The following is a 16,840-nucleotide window of genomic DNA, read 5'->3' as shown; positions in this document are numbered from 1 at the left end:
CAGGACGACTTTTTAACCTCCTGTTTCGACCGATTTGGGACAGTGTTAAGTGTTCGTTGGAACAAGGTCGTTGCCGGGCACTGTGTTGGTATGCTTGACGGCTCCCGCACCCTGACGATGTCGCTGAAGTGTAGTGTACTGTCGTCGATGTCCGTGTTGGGTTACACACTCCGCTGCCTGTATCGGGGTCAGCCGCGCACCTGTTATCGGTGTGGTCACGAGGGTCATCTGGCTGCGGCGTGCGACGTGGGAGCGACTGGTCGGGTGCATGTTCTTCGTGCAGAGGATTTTCCGCCCCTGTTGCGTTCGGACGGTTCTGAGGACGGAGTGGGTGCTGTGCCTGAGGCGCCTGATTGCCTGTCTGCTGCTCCGCCTGTTGTGGCGAGTTCTACGGCCTGTGCGACACGTCAGGTGACAGCTGTGGCCCCTGGGGTTGTTGAGCCGGTGTGTGTGGGTGTCGGGCCGTCGCCTGAGCTGCGTGTAGTGAAGGGTGTCCCGGTAGAGGTCCATGTCCCGCCCCCGCCTGTGGATGTGGTACCGGCTCCCGGGAACGCGGGTTCTGCTGTTTTAGAGGGGGTGCTTCGGCATGGTGAGGTGCCTGCCGTGCCTGTGTGTGTTGACGACTGTAGTTCTGCTCTTTCCATCCCTTTGCAGAAGCGTGCGCGTCGGTGTTCTGAGGCTGTTTCCGTGGATGATGCGGGCAGTGTGGGTGATGTGGCCTCTGTGGACTCTTCGGACGGTGCGGGTGTGGCCTGTGTGGATGTGAAGATGGTGGCCGTGCCTGTGGCGGGGCCTGCTGGGCGTGGTGTGGTGCGGCCTGTCTCGAAGCGTTCGCGGTGGGCTTGGAGTGTGTCTCCCCTTCGTGGTGTGCCTTGGGAGGTGGTGGGGGAGTATGGTGCTCTGGCGTCCCCCGCCGAGGATGATGGTGCTGTGTGGGGCTCTGAAGTTGCTGCCTGTGCCCCCCCCCCCTCCTGTGTCTCCTGCTGTTGGGTCCCCGCAGTGGGGGGTTGTCCCTGATGATCGGGACCTCGTCGTGATGTTGCGGAAAGATGTGCGCCGGGGGGCCTCGACTCCTGTGCCCGGTGGTGGGGTCGATGCCGCGCCTGCATCCCCCTCCTTCCTTGCTCCGGTCTGGGGGTTGCTTAGTCCCGTCTGCTGGGGTCGTGCCCTGTGAGGGTCCGGAGTTGGGCCCTTATCGGGACGCCCGGGTGCTTCCGATCGCGTGGTGCTCGTCCACTATCTGGGTATCGTCGGAGAAGGAGTTTGTTTATAGGGTGCCTGAGAGGATGTCTCAGCCGAGGGCGCCGCCTGGTGGCCGGCTGCCCGCCGACCTGTGGGTGATTTGGGAAGCGTACTGCTTGCGCTTTCCGATACGCAAGTTTCCGGAGAGGTATTAGTTCCCGTCTTGCGCACACTGCTAAGCCGTGCGTGGATCAGCTGCCGCCGTGACCACGACGCCCCGCCCCCCGGTGCGGGGAGTCTCCCTCTAACGTCCGCGTCTGTTCTCGTCGCCACTCCTCTCTCTACGGCCCGTCACATCTACCGCTTTTGAATTTCTTCTCCTCCTAACCGTCAACGCGTCTCCTTACATCTGTCCTGGTGCAGTCATCGGGAGGGTTACCCCTTCATGCAAACTGCACCTATTCTCAAGAAGAAGAAGAATTTGTATAAAGTATGAGAGTAGGAGTAAGAGCTGTTGTTGCCTTTAGAAGAAGGTGTTCTCGGTCTCTCTCACGACCGAGCAGCGTTACTCCAGACATCAGGGACAACCATCAGACCAATCCTGGAGTATGCAGCTCCAGCCTGGAGTCCATACCTAGTTAAACACAATACAAAGTTAGAAAAGATTCAAAGGTATGCCTTCAGACTAGTCCCAGAACTGACAGGTATGAGCTACGAGGAAAGGCTAAAGGAGCTGAACCTCACGTCTCTGGAAGACAAAAGAGTAGGGGGAGATATGATCACCACCTACTAAATTCTCAGAGGAATTGACAGGGTGGACAAAGACAAAATCTTTAGCACGGGTGGAACACGAACAAGGGGACACATGTGCAAACTTAGTACCCAAATGAGCCACAGAGATATTAGAACAAATTTTTTCAGTGTCAGAGTAGTTAACAAATGGAATGCATTAGGCAGTGATGTGGTGGAGGCTGACTCCATACACAGTTTCAAATGTAGATATGATAGAGCCCAGTAGGCTCAAGAATTTGCTCACCAGTTGATTGACAGTTGAGAAGCGGGACCAGTGAGCCAGAACTCAACCCCCGCAAGCACAACTAGATGAGTGTATCATATCATTTGATGTGATATGATGAAGTTGAGTCTTTTATGTCAATGTTCGCAGATTATGCAAAACTAATGAGGATGGTTGAGACAGATAAGGATTGTAAAATTCTCCAGGATGACTTGAAAAGGTTGCAGAGCTGGTCCAAGAAATGGCTGCTAGAGTTCAACACTAACAATTAATGCAAGGTGATGTAAATGGGATCAGGAGGCAGGAAACCGAAAGACGAGTACACGATGAAGGGAAACTACCTCCCTATAACGTCTAAAGAAAAAGACCTGAGGGTGGAAATAACACCAGCCCTAACTCCAGAGGCTCACATAAATAGAATAACGTCAGCCACATACTCTACTCTGGCAAAAGTCAGAACATCCTTCAGAAACTTGAATAAGGAAGCTTTTAGATCACTGTATACCGCCTATGTGAAGCCAGTCTTAGAGTATGGCGCCCCATCCTGGAGCCCCCCTCTTAAAAAAACACACAAGGAAGCTCGAAAAGATGTAGAAGTTTGCAACGAGACTCGTCCCAGAGCTGCGAGGGATGAGGTACGAAGACAGATTGAAGGAACTAAAGCTGACGACGTTAGAAAGGAGGAGATAGGGGGGGACATGATACAGATGTATAAAATACTTATAGGGATTGACAATGTGGAAACAGAGGAAATGTTTACAATGAATAACAATAGAACAAGGGGGCATGGGTGGAAGCTTGAGACTCAGATGTGTCATAGAGATGTTAGAAAGTTTTCTTTTAGCGTGAGGGTTGTGAGTAAATGGAATGACCTAAAGGAGCAGGTTATAGAGGCTAACTCCATTAATATCTTTAAAAGTAGGTATGATAGGGAAATAGGTCAGGAGCCATTGCATTAAACAACCAACCGCTAGAAAAGCGGGGTCCAAGAGCTAGCGCTCGATCCTGCAGGCACAAATAGGTGAGTACACACATTCATCCCCAAGAAGCAGCCCGTAGCAGCTGTCTAACTCCCAGGTACCTATTTACTGCTAGAGGAACAGACGCATCAGGTGCAAGAAACTCTGCCCATTTGTTTCCGTCTCCGCCGGGAATCGAACTCAGCCGCGCACATGTGTGTGTGTGTGTGTGTATTCATAAATGAACTAAACTAGTCTCCAGCTTCCACCCATGCCCACTTGTTTTGTTGGTATTGTGATCACTTGCTTTATTTCCACTCTGTCAATCCCCGTGAGTATTTAGAACGTCTCTATCATGTCTTTCCTCTCTCATTTTTTTTTCTAGCGTCGTCAGGGGGTTGAGCTCTGGCTCTTTGGTCCCGCCTCTCAACCGTCAATCAACAGGTGTACAGATTCCTGAGCCTATTGGGCTCTATCATATCTACACTTGAAACTGTGTATGGAGTCAGCCTCCACCACATTAGTTCCTAATGCAATCCATTTGTCAACCACTCTGACACTAAAAAAGTTATTTCTAATATCTCTGTGGCTCATTTGGGCACTCAGTTTCCACCTGTGTCCCCTAGTGCGTGTGCCCCTTGTGTTAAATAGCCTGTCTTTATCAACCCTGTCGATTCCCTTCAGTATCTTGAATGTGGTGATCATGTCCCCCCCTAACTCTTCTGTCTTCCAACGAAGCGAGGTTTAATTCCTGTAGTCTCTCCTCGTATCTCTCTCTCGTGTGTGTGTGAGAGTGTGTGAGAGTGTGTGTGTGTGTGTGTGTGTGTGTGTGTGTGTGTGTGTGTGTGTGTGTGTGTGTGTGTGTGTGTGTGTGTGTGTGTGTGTGTGTGTGTGTGAGTGCGTGTGTTAGAGAAAAATATATGTAGTCGATATAAGAAGAAAAATAGATTGGTTAGAAAGGCGGGGTCCAGGAGCTAATAGCTTGATTCTGCAGGCATAAATTGTAAATACTAACAATAAATACACACACACGCACACCTGTGTAGAGCTGTCAGTGTTCCCCCAAACAATTACACTCTATATTTAAATCTTTTGGTTTTCGCGTTATGAATTGTGTAGGAGAGAGAGCACAGGTGTGAGGTGTGGCGAGGGATCATCAGTAACTGTCTCTTCACAAAGGTCCCGACGACAAGATAAGAGAGTTGGCATATATTTTGTACCTTGTTAAGAGAGAGAACACATATAATCGAACGTGTAAATTTAAAATGCATTCACATAAATACACAGGAAACAGTAAGATGTACTAGTCAGTTGCTTGAAGGGAAAGGAGCATTAGTCATAGTAGGTATTAAGGAACAAGAAGGTTCCAGTGAAGTAGAGTCGAGAGCTGAAGACAAAGCTGCAGTGATGGAGATCTTGAAGGGGGTACAGATGGAGGGAGCCGAACAAAATATAGAAAAGGTTTTTAGACCAAGCTGGTATAACAAGAACAGAGATCGATTGATAAAGACAGTATTCATGAACAAGGTCACAAAAGAGGAAACTGTAGCAAAGTAGAGCAAACTGTTAAATATGATGGGATGCAATAAGGTATTTCTTCAGAGGTACGAATCCCTTCATAAGGGACGAATCATGGAAGCAGACACAGGCAAAGAGAAGGTAATCGGGGAACCCCAGTCCCAAACCCTACAATCCCAGAGGGGAGTGGGGAACCCTCTACTAGCAGTTTAGCACCCCCAAAGAGAAGTGCCCCACCCACACCTTCCACCCAATGGAAGCCCTGCCTGTCCCCCACCAAATACCCACTCAGTCAATCCTACCCCCACTCCCCTAACTCCACAAGCTCTCCCTGATCCTATCTCCCACAACTGACACCCCCACTCCATCACCCTCTGAATCCATATTAACTATCTTACAGCACACCAACCACACCTATGCAGCCCAGCCCATGGAACAACTTTGTATACCAGTGGAACAGCCAGCATGAGGGACAGTAGGTGAAGATGGACAGAAGAAAGTGAGCTACAAGGTGCTGAACACAAACAAAGATGGGTTGATGAATAAAAAAACAAGTAAGCTTGGGAAGGGTCACAAGAATATAAACCCAGATGTAATAGCACTCACAGGAACAAAACTATTGGGAATCATAACAAATGCAGTTTTTCTGCAGGACTACTATGTATTAAAGAAACAGAGAGAGGGAAGTGCTAAAGTCTGATTGGCTCTGTTGATAAGGTAGGACTGGAGTTTTGAAAAGATGGACATCTCAGACTCGAAGATTTCAGAGACCACATAGCAGGTACTATGACAATGGAGGACCAAAGATAATAGTAGTACTAATATAACCCACATTAAATGATAGAAGACCCAGGCAAGAGGATGATAGAATCAAGTTGCAACCATCAATATAATAGAGGAAGCAGCTTATATTACCTGTAGGAAGAAATCCAGACTGTTAATCATCGTTGACTTTAACCATGGAAAGATAGACTTGGAGAGCGAAGAATCACATGGAGGTACAGATATATGGAGAGCTAAAATATTAGATATGGCGACAAGAAACTTTCTAGGTCAACGTGTCAAGGGATCCACAAGAATGAGAGGGAAATGACGAACCAGCCAGACGTGATCTGATATTCATCCTGAAGGAGTCAGACATAAAGGAAGTCAAATTAGACCCAATAGGGATGAGTGACTACAGTGTACTGACATTTGAGTATCTGGTGGAAGTAGAGGAGGAATACATGTTTATGTGTCAGGAGGAGGAATACATGCTTATCCCAGCCCAAAAAGAAAGGAATGAAAAGCAAAAGGGGAATTCGTGGTTCAGTCAGTATGTAAGGAAGTAAGGAAGCTTCCTTATATACCTGACTGAACCTGACAAGGGCATGGAGAAACTACAGAAATAACAGAACACCAGAAAGCAGACTTACCAAAGGTGCCAGTACCTCAGTGTGAGAAGAGAAGCAGATAGACAGTATGAAAGCGACATAGCAAATGCAGCCAAGACCCAACCAAAACTGCTATACAGCCGCATCAGAAGGAAAACAGCGAAAGAACAGGTGATGAAACTGAGAATGGGAGAGGATGGGTACACATAGAACGACAAAGAGGTGTGTGAAGAACTCAATAGGAGATTCCAGGAGGTCTTCACAACAAAGCAAGGTGAAGTCCCTGAACTAAGAGAAGTGACCATAAATCAAGCAGCCGTGGAAGATACTGAAGTTACCAGAGATAAGGTTAGGAAGTATTTTCTAGAATTGGACATGACTAAGGCTGTTGGACCTGACAGAATCGCCCCATGGATGCTAAAAGAGAGGGCAAAAGCACTATGCATGCCACTCTGTATTGAGTATGACAACTCATTGCAAATAGAAGACCTACCAAAAGGTTAGAAGACAGCTAGCGTAGTTTAATATACAAAAAACGTGAGAGGCAGGAGGCACTAAAATACAGGCCGGTATCCATAACTTGTATTTGGGGGTGGAATGACCGTGAGAATAAAGCTTGGAGCACATCTGACGAGAAGGAAATTTGTACACACTACCAGCATGGGTTCAGGGATGGCAAATCGTGCTTCACATATTTAATAAAATGCTCTGACCGAGCAACAAGCATAATGGAAAAAAGAGAAGGGGTGTGGAGACTGCATTTTCTTTGACTATCAGAAAGCTTTTGATTCATCCCACAAGAGGCTGTTGCATAAGTTGGAGAAACAAGCTTAGTTGTAGGGTGCTCAGTGGATAAGAAAGTACCTAAACAACAGAAAGCAGAGAGTTATTATGGGGGCTGGGACCTCAGAATGACGTGATGTCATCAGCAGAGTCCCACAGGGTTCTGAACTCTGACCCATCCAGTTTCTGATATACGTAAATGACAAGAGGTTATTGACTCTTTCCTCAATCTGTCCAGATGACCTGGACAGATTGATGGCATGGTCCCACAAATGGCTACTAGAGTTTAAATCAAGCAAGTGTAAAGTGATGAAGATAGGCGTAGAGAGCAGGAGGCTAAATACAAGGTACAAGTTGGGAGATAAAATCCTTTAGGAATCAGGAAGAGAGAAAGATCTGAGAGTTGATATCAAGCCAGACTTGATATCAACATCACATGAAGCCCACATCATGAGGATATCATCAGCAGCATATGCGAGGTCATCAGCAGCATATCTCAAGTCAAACACCAAACGAAGTTAGAAAAAGTTGAGAGGTATGCCACCAGGAGAGTCCCAGAGCCGCAAGGTACGAACTACGAGGAAAGATTACTGGAATTAAACCTCATGACACTGGAAGATAGAAGAGTTATGGGAAACATGATTACCACCTATAAAATTCTCAGAGGAATTGACAGGGTAGATAAAGACAAACTGTTTCATTGAGACCAATGACCTCCACAACCCAGGCCAACATGGATTTAGATCGTGCCTCTCACAGCTACTTGACCACTATGACAAAGTCACCGAGGCACTAGAAGAAAAACAGAATATAGATGTGGTATACACGGACTTCGCAAAGTCATTCGATAAATGTGGCCATGGAGTGATAGCAAACAAAATGAGGTCGATGGGAATAACCAGTAAAGTAGGACGCTGGATACACAGTTTTCTGTCAAACAGAACACAAAGAGTAACAGTCAACCATATAAAATCGAGTCCAAGCGCAGTTAAAAGCTCTGTATCTCAGGGTACAGTCCTTGCACTGCTGCTTTTCCTTATTCTTATATCAGGTAAAGATAAAAATACAAGTCACAGCTTGTATCATCCTTTGGAGATGACACAAAAATCAGCATGAAAATTACCTCTGCTGAAGACATTGAAAAACTTCAAGCAGATATTAATAAAGTTTTCGACTGGGCAACAGAAAATAATATGATGTTTAACAGTGATAAATTCCAGGTAATCAGGTACGGTAAAAATGAGGACCTTAAACATAATGCAGGATACAAAACACAATCAAATCTGCCCATAGTAGGAAAGCAACATGTAAAGGATTTGGGAATAATGATGTCTGACGATCTAACGTTTAGGGAGCATAACCAAGCAAATATTGAGCCAGCCAGAAAAATGATAGGATGGATTACGAGGACTTTCAAATCCAGGGATCCCATCACAATGGTTGTACTGTACAAATCACTTGTACTGTCCCGTTTTGAGTACTGCTCGGTACTCACTTCCCCCTTCAGAGCAGGAGAGATTGCTGAAATTGAGGGAATACAGAAAACATATACGGCACGCATAGACGCGATAAAGCACCTAAATTATTGGGATATTCTCAAAGTCCTCCAAATGTTCTCATTAGAAAGGAAACGAGAGAGAAATATCAAATAATATAAACGTGGAAAAATACTGGAGGGATAGGTCCCAAATCTACACAGTAAAATAACAACGTACTGGAATGAACGATATGGAAGAAAATGCAGAATAGAGTCAGTGACGAGCAGAGGTGCCATAGGCACAATCAGAGAACACTGTATAAACATCTGAGGTCCACGGGTGTTCAACATCCTCCCAGCGAGTATAAAAAATATTGCCGGAACAACAGTGGACATCTTCAAGAGAAAACTAGTTTTCTTCAAGGAGTGCCGGACCAACTGGGCTGTGGTGGATACGTGGCCTGCGGGCCACTCCAAGCAACAGCCTGTTGGACCAAGCTCTCACAAGTCAAACCTAGCCTCGGGCCGGGCTTGGGGAGTAGAAGAACTCCCAGAACCCCATCGAGGAGGTATGAAGCAGGTTAACTATTCAGCACGGGTGATACGCGAACAAGGGAACACATGTGGAAACATAGTACCTGAATGAGCCAAATACATATTTTGTTAAAAGTCCTAACAAAAATTCACAGACTGAAGTTTTGTTAGGACATCGTTATGATTAATTTTTTTCTATTTTGTAATTCCCTTAGACTCTTATGTCGTAATCATGTCTCCTCCTATCCTCTATTGTGGTAAGGTGCAGTTTACTCAATCTCTCAACTGTCAATCAACAGGTGTACAGATTCCTGAGCCTACTGGGCTCTGTCATATCTACATTTAAAACTGCGTATGGAGTCAGCGTCCACCACATCACATCCTAGGGCATCCATTTGTTAACTACCCTGACACTAAAAAAAAAAAATAATTGTGTAATGTCTCTGTGGCTCATTTGGGTACTCAGTGACCCCTTGTGCGAGTACCACCCGTGCTAAAGAGTCTGTCCATATCCACCTTATCCATTCCCCTTGATAATTTTGTATATGGTAATCATGTCTCCCCTAAGTTCATATAGCCTGTCTTCGTAAACATATATATCTGTGTGTATGTAGGTTTGTGTCAGTGTCTATATGAAACCAGATATGTATATAATGCGAATACAAGAAGTCTCGTATTGTAAACACAGATTTATATATTAACTATTTATTTTGCTTATGTAATTGGTTACAATTTCAGTACAGCTTATATCACTCCTTCACGGATGCCTGCCTGTACATAAGCCTGTATTGTGCACTAGCATGTGCACCAACCTGCCCTGTGCACCAGCATGTGCACCAACCTGCCCTGTGCACTAGCATGTGCACCAACCTGCCCTGTGCACTAGCATGTGCACCAACCTGCCCTGTGCACCAGCATGTGCACCAACCTGCCCTGTGCACCAGCATATGCACCAACCTGCCCTGTGCACTAGCATGTGCACCAACCTGCCCTGTGCACCAACCTACCGTGTGCACCAACCTGCCCTGTGCACCAACCTGCCCTGTGCACCAGCATGTGCACCAACCTGCCCTGTGCACCAGCATGTGCACCAACCTACCGTGTGCACCAACCTGCCCTGTGCACCAGCCTATAGCATGGAAGGCCTATCTGAATACTTAAGTAATATCTGGCACGGTGACGCAACAGGTAGTGACGTCACTAAGGGAATGTTTATCAACAAGCTGACAGTAAAATGTATTGTTTAATATCACATAATATTCGACGACTTTAAACTCTGAATACCGAAGATCCACATCTTCTGATGGATCTTCTGAATACAGAAGATCCACATCTTCTGATGGATCTTCTGAATACAGAAGATCCACATCTTCTGATGGATCTTCTGAATACAGAAGATCCACATCTTTACACGTACCTCAATCAACGCCCAATTCCTCTTTGGCATACGTAGACTTTTGGGATATTCTTTATTGCATACTTGAAAACTTTATTTTTCTTTTCGTACACGTATTTTGACCTTTTTTTTGTTAAATTTAGGTTTCGACTCATTGTATGATTTTTTTTTGAGTGGTTAATGAATCACGTTTTGATGAGTCGTTCGCGTCTGGGTCGTCCGTGGCGGACTCTATGGCCATTGGCGTGCGACGGTTTTGATAGTCTGAGAGTTTTTTTAAGCTTAAACTCAACCATAGCCTGCGGCCGATTTTTGTATAGGAATTTTTTGGTATCTACAATATGAGTGGGTCGACTGTCTAGCTTCTTCGTCTCCGTCAGTAGCGAGAGCCTCACGCGCTCTCCATCTCGGTGGAACTCGTACTTATCAGAAGGTTTGTCAATGTTTCTCGTGGAGTGTCCTCCAGCAGGCTGACTCTCGCCAGCGGGTGAGAAATTACGGCTGATCGTCCCATCCCTCTCGCTGCTGTTCTGACGTGTAGTTCCTTTATGTGAAACTTGGTCGTCACTGTTTTCCCGCCTTCTGCAGCCCCTTCTGCGGGATTTATGGTTAATGTGGCCCTGTGCGTTGCCTTCTCTTCCCACTATTCTTTCTTCCTTCTTTCGGTTTGCTTTCTTTCCGTTTCTTCTGCGACCTCCATTATCACCTTTTCTGTTCTTCCTCTCTTTCCGGTGCCTTCGACCTTCCTTTCGTCTTCTGTGCTTTCTTCGACAAGGTCTTGAATCATGATCGGACGAAGGCGTCGACGTGGCATGTGATGGCCCTTCGGGCCAACTGCCTGCGGAGGAAGGAGGGTTACCGCTGGGTAGCATAGTGGTATTGTGCTTGGTCTCTGCGCCTCTTCCTGCAGGAGTCATCATTGAAGACTCCCGGGTGGGTGCCGTTGAGTTCGATGGTCGTGTCGTTGAGGCCTGCAAGATGAGGATGGGCAACGCGGTGGAAGGTGAAGTCGAAGTGTTGTCCAGGCTGGCGGCGGTGACTGGGGCGGGAGTCGCGGGGAACCCCAGGGGCGGCCGGGTGACAAAGATTCCTCCCAGTTCCGCGATTTCGTTCTCTGCAGGAATAAAGTCGAGGTCAAAATCCGTGGTTTCTGGGACAGAGTTCAATGGACAGAGAGACAGACAGATCTGAAACTGATGTTTCTGAAGATAATAATGAATACAAACACACACTCACACGCACACGTTTTGCCCTGTGAAAAAGACAGTTTATTTGACACAGGAGACACATGCACTAGGAGACACATGCACTAGGAGACACAGGTGGAAACTGAGTACCCAAATGAGCCACAGAGATATTAGGAAGAACGTTTTTAGTGTCAGAGTGGTTATCAGATGGAATGCATTAGGCAGTGATGTGGTGGAGGCTAACTCCATACACAGTTTCAGATGTAGATATGATATGAAGATATGAACTCAGGAATCTGTACACCAGTTGATTGGCAGTTGAGAAGCGGGACCAAAGAGCCGGAGCTCAACCCCCGTAAGCACAACTAGGTGAGTACAAACACACTATTTTATTATTTTTTATTATTTATTTATAACATTATTATTTATATATTGTTATTTTTATTATTTATTTATAACAGACCAAATTGACAAAGAGGAAGTTCTGGAAGCTGCAGCCTCAAGAAAAAGAGGTCACAGACTCAAGCTAAGTAAACAAAGGTGCCTAAAAATATTAGAAAGTTCTTTTGTAAACCAAGTGGTAGACGGTTGGAACAAGTTAAATGAGAAGGTGGTGGAGGCCAAAACCGTCAGTAGTTTCAAAGTGTTATAAGACAAATAATACTGGAAGACTGGACACCAAAAGCGTAGCTCTCAGTCTATAATTACACTTAGGTAATTACACACACTCACTCACACACACACACACACACACACACACACACACACACACACACACACACACACACACACACACACACACATGCTATTTACAAGACACATAGGACAGGCTATTTAACACAAGGAGCACACGCACAAGGGGACACAGGTGGAAATTGAGTATCCAAATGAGCCACAGAGATATTAGAAAGACCTTTTTTTAGTGTCAGAGTGGTTGACAAATGGAATGCATTAAAGTGATGTGGTGAAGGCTGACTCCATACACAGTTTCAAGTGTAGATTTGATAGAGCCCAGTAGGCTCAGGAATCTGTACACCAATTGATTGACAGTTGAGAGGCGGGACCAAAGAGCCAGAGCTCAACCGCCGCAATCACAAATAGGTGAGTACACACACATATACACACACACACACACACACACACACACACACACACACACACACGTAATCCTGTGGCCCGGGGTTGATTACCGGCGCAAGCTAGAAAAAAATGGGCAGTTTCTGTCACCCTGATGCCTCTGTTACCTAGCAGTAAATAGGTACCTGGGAGTTAGACAGCTGTTACAGGCTGCTTCCTGGGAATGTGTGTGTGGAAAAAAAGTTAGTAGTTAGTAACAGTTGATTGATTGAGAGTTGAGAGGCGGGCCGAAAGAGCAGAGCTCAACCCCCGTAAGCACAACTAGGTGAACACACACCGTCCGCTCCCAGAAGGAAGTGTTGTGAGAGAGACGGGGGGGGGGGAAGGTGGCACCTACACAAACCGCGCGGGAAATCAACTTTCCTAAGGAACATTCCCTCATACACAACTCGACATACACTCCATCACTGCCAATTAAAACAGTGACATTTTTTAATTTAAAAATATAGCAAACTCGCAAATAATAAAACAAAACATTTAGATTAATCAAAATAAAAGCGAGACAATAATTTAAACCTTACTTCCCCACAGGCACTGATATGTTAGCATCAAATCTGCTTATTCAAACATGCATGCTCATATCCGTAGACTTTATCAATGTTGCTGTTAAAAATAACAAATAAAAAAAAAAAGTGTACAGTTTGTGATGTTTGTACAAAGGTGATGCTAAAAAAGTGTATTTTTTAGCATCACCTAGTTAGCTTTTTTTGACACACTGTAGTCCCCTTCATATAGTCTAAGGCAGCTGCACAAATGCAGATGTGCCTAAATGTGTTAATAAACATAATAGATGGAGGAATAATATTTTTTGATTCATAATCCGCTGCTCTTCAAGCAATCGTAAACTTCTGCTGGAAGATCGACGGCAAGAACCTCATACTAGCAATTATAAATGACCTAATCGCTGCACAGAGTAAAGGGTTTCGAATCTCCTTTGTATGGATACCATCACACACATCAGGAAAGTGTAAAGTACTGAAATTAGGCGAAGGGAGCAGAAGGCTGAACACAAGGTACCATCTGGGAGGTAATATCCTGCAAGAGTCATATAGAGAGAAGGATCTGGGGGTTGATATCACACCAAACCTGTCCCCAGAGGCCCACATCAAAAGGATATCATCAGCGGCCTATGCTAGGTTGGCCAATAAAAGAACTGCCTTTATAAACCTGTGTTAGGAATCGTTCAGGACCCTGTACACCACTTATGTAAGACCAATCCTGGTATATGCAGCTCCAGCCTGGAACCCATACCTAGTTAAACACAAGACAACGTTAGAGAAGATTCAGAGATATGCCACCAGGCTAGTCCCGGAATTGAGAGGTATGAGTTACAAGGAAAGGCTAAAGGAGCTGAACCTCACATCCCTGGAAAACAGAAGAGTAAGGGAAGACATGATATCCACCTACAAAATTCACAGGGGAATTGACAGGGTGGACAAAGACAAACTATTTAGCACGGGTGGGACACGAACAAGGGGACACAGGTGGAAACGTAGTACTCAGATGAGTCACAGAGACGTTAGAAATAATTTTTTCAGTGTCAGAGTAGTTAACAAATGGAATGCATTAAAGCAGTGATGTGGTGGAGGCTGACTCCATACACAGTTTCAAATGTAAATTTGATAGAGCCCATTAAGCTCAAGAATCTGAACATCAGTTTATTGACAGTTGAGAGGCGGGACCAAAGAGCCAGAGCACAACCCTCGCAAACACAACTAGGTGAGTCCGCACGCACATATACAAGTAGTAGTTCATACATACACAGGAGTATACAGATAATTAAATCAGTCAGTCTACCAATTCACCACAGTCACTGTCTCTCTTGACTCCCACGGGGTCTGAAATAATCCCGTCTAGCACCTATCAGCGTCCTCAATGATTGCATATATCCATACACGGTCACTGTAATCTCCACCTATTACCTTCCTGGCAATCAGTGGGTTTTATCCGCTCATCTCGGCAACAAGAGCTTCCGTGGGGCAAAGAAATGCTCGCTTGACGGTCCCTGCCTTATACGGAAGCTTCAACACAGGGGATGTGATGCCTCAGGCCGCTTCGTCGAAAAACTCATATAATCGCCAGTAATAATTCTCCCACTATAATTATCACTTCAGGGTGTCTCCTAGAGGGGAAAATAATCCGGAAACTCCTTATTAGGTGCCCGGGAGAGCTAGATCATTTCGGATGGCTGAGTGATCCATGTCAAATGGGAAATGGAATTTGTAAAAAAGGGCATTAGATGAGCCGGTCTCCAATGCAATTCTTGAAATGATTGTTTATTTGCACTCTGTCGAGTTGATGACAGGGAGGTTGTGGTGTTACAACAGTCATGACGCGCGCGCACACACGCGCACGGATGTGTGTGTGTGTGTGTGTGTACTCACCTAGTTGAGTACACACACACACACATCCGTGCGCGTGTGTGCGCGCGCGTCATGACCGTTGTAACTGTGTGTGTGTGTGTGTGTGTGTGTGTGTGTGTGTGTGTGTGTGTGTGTGTGTGTGTGTGTGTGTGTGTGTGTGTGTGTGTGTATGTGTGGTGTGTGTGTGTGTGTCTTTGTGCTCAACTAGGTGAGTACATAGACAAACAGACACACACACACACACACACACACACACACACACACACACACACACACACACACACACACACACACACACACACACACACCACTTATGTCAGACCAATCCTGAAGTATGCAGCTTCATCATGGAGTTCATACCTAGTCAAACACAAGACAAAGCTAGAGAAGATTCAGAGGTATGCCACCAGACTCGTCCTGGAACTGAGAGGTATGAGCTACGAGGAAAGGGAGACATGATAACCACCTACAAAATTCACAGGGGAACTGACAGGGTGGACAAAGACAAACACTTTAGCACGGGTGGAACACGAACAAGGGGACACAGGTGGAAACTTAGTACCCAGATGAGGCACAGAGATATTGGAAAGAATTTTTTCAGAGTCGGAGTAATTAACAAATGGAATGCATTAGGCAGTGATGTGGTGGAGGCTGACTCCATACACAGTTTCAAATGTTGATTTGATAAGAGCCCAGTAGGCCCAGGAATCTGTACACCAGTTGATTGACGGTTGAGAGGCGGGACCAAAGAGCCAAAGTTCAACCCCGCAAACGCAACTAGATAAGTACAACTAGGTGAGTACACACACACGGGGATTGTGTTTGCGGGAGTTGAGCTTTGCCTCTTTGGTCCCGCCTCTCAACAGTCAATCTACTGGTGTACAGATTCCTGGGCCTACTGGGCTCTTATCAAATCTACATTTGAAACTGTGTATGGAGTCAGCCTCCACCACATCACTGTCTAATGTATTCCATTTACTAACTACTCTGACACTGCAAACGTTCTTTCTAATGTCTCTGTGGTTCATTTGGGTACTAAGTTTCCACCTGTGTCCCCTTGTGCGTGTACCACCCGTGTTAAATAATCCGTCCTTGTCTACCCAATCAATTCCTCTGAGAATTTTGTATGTGGTGATAATGTCTCCGCATCCTCTTCTGTTTTCCAGCGACGTGAGGTGCATTTTACGGAGCCTTTCCTCGAAACTCATACCTCTTAGTATGGCCTAATGCCATATCTGTTAACTTTTTCCAGTTTCGTCTTGTGCTTGACAAGGTACGGGTATGCTGGGGCCGCATACTGCAGGATTGGCCGTTCTCCATGTGTGTGTGTGTGTGTGTGTGTGTGTGTGTGTGTGTAATTACCTAAGTGTAGTTACAGGATGAGAGCTACGCTCGTGGTGTCCCGTCTTCCCAGCACTCTTTATCATATAACGCTTTGAAACTACTGACGGTCTTGGCCTCCACCACCTTCTCACTTAACTTGTTCCAACCGTCTACCACTCTATTTGCGAAGGTGAATTTTCTTATATTTCTTCGGCATCTGTGTTTAGCTAGTTTAAATCTATGACCTCTTGTTCTTGAAGTGCCAGGTCTCAGGAAATCTTCCCTGTCGTGTGTGTGTGTACTTACCTAATTGTACTTACCTAATTGTGCTTGCGGGGGTTGAGCTCTGGCTCTTTGGTCCCGCCTCTCAACCGTCAATCAACTGGTGTACAGATTCCTGAGCCTGTTGGGCTCTATCATATCTATATTTGAAACTGTGAATGGAGTCAGCCTCCACCACATCACTTCCTAATGCATTCCATTTGCTAACTACTCTGACACTGAAAAAGTTCTTTCTAACGTCTCTGTGGCTCATTTGGGTACTCAGCTTCCACCTGTGTCCCCTTGTTCGCGTCCCACCAGTGTTGAAAAGT

The 16,840-nt window shown here is 45.7% G+C and overlaps 1 protein-coding gene across 4 annotated transcripts in view; it reads right to left on the bottom strand.

Annotated features, from left to right (window-relative positions):
* Positions 1 to 9,530: 9,530 nt before the first annotated feature.
* The window catches only part of LOC123769766 (R-spondin-3), a 101,908-nt gene continuing 94,598 nt past the window's right edge, over positions 9,531 to 16,840 (bottom strand). The window contains exons 5-6 of one of the 4 annotated variants that reach the window (XR_011222122.1): positions 9,879 to 11,351; positions 9,531 to 9,827 (exon numbers count right to left, since the gene is read on the bottom strand). Coding sequence is in view for 1 of the 4 variants with exons in the window: in XM_045761010.2 (XP_045616966.2) it covers positions 10,423 to 11,351 (929 nt within the window). In the remaining 3 variants the exon portion in view is untranslated. Of the gene's footprint in view, positions 11,352 to 16,840 lie in introns of all 4 variants that reach the window. The other 3 variants (XR_011222124.1, XR_011222123.1, XM_045761010.2) reach the window with 3 other exon arrangements.

This window comes from Procambarus clarkii, chromosome 45 (assembly GCF_040958095.1).
Source record: "Procambarus clarkii isolate CNS0578487 chromosome 45, FALCON_Pclarkii_2.0, whole genome shotgun sequence".
NCBI classification, from domain to species: domain Eukaryota; kingdom Metazoa; phylum Arthropoda; class Malacostraca; order Decapoda; family Cambaridae; genus Procambarus; species Procambarus clarkii.
The sequence above is the reverse complement of the archived record's forward strand: the minus strand, read 5'-3'. Positions and strand labels throughout refer to the sequence as shown.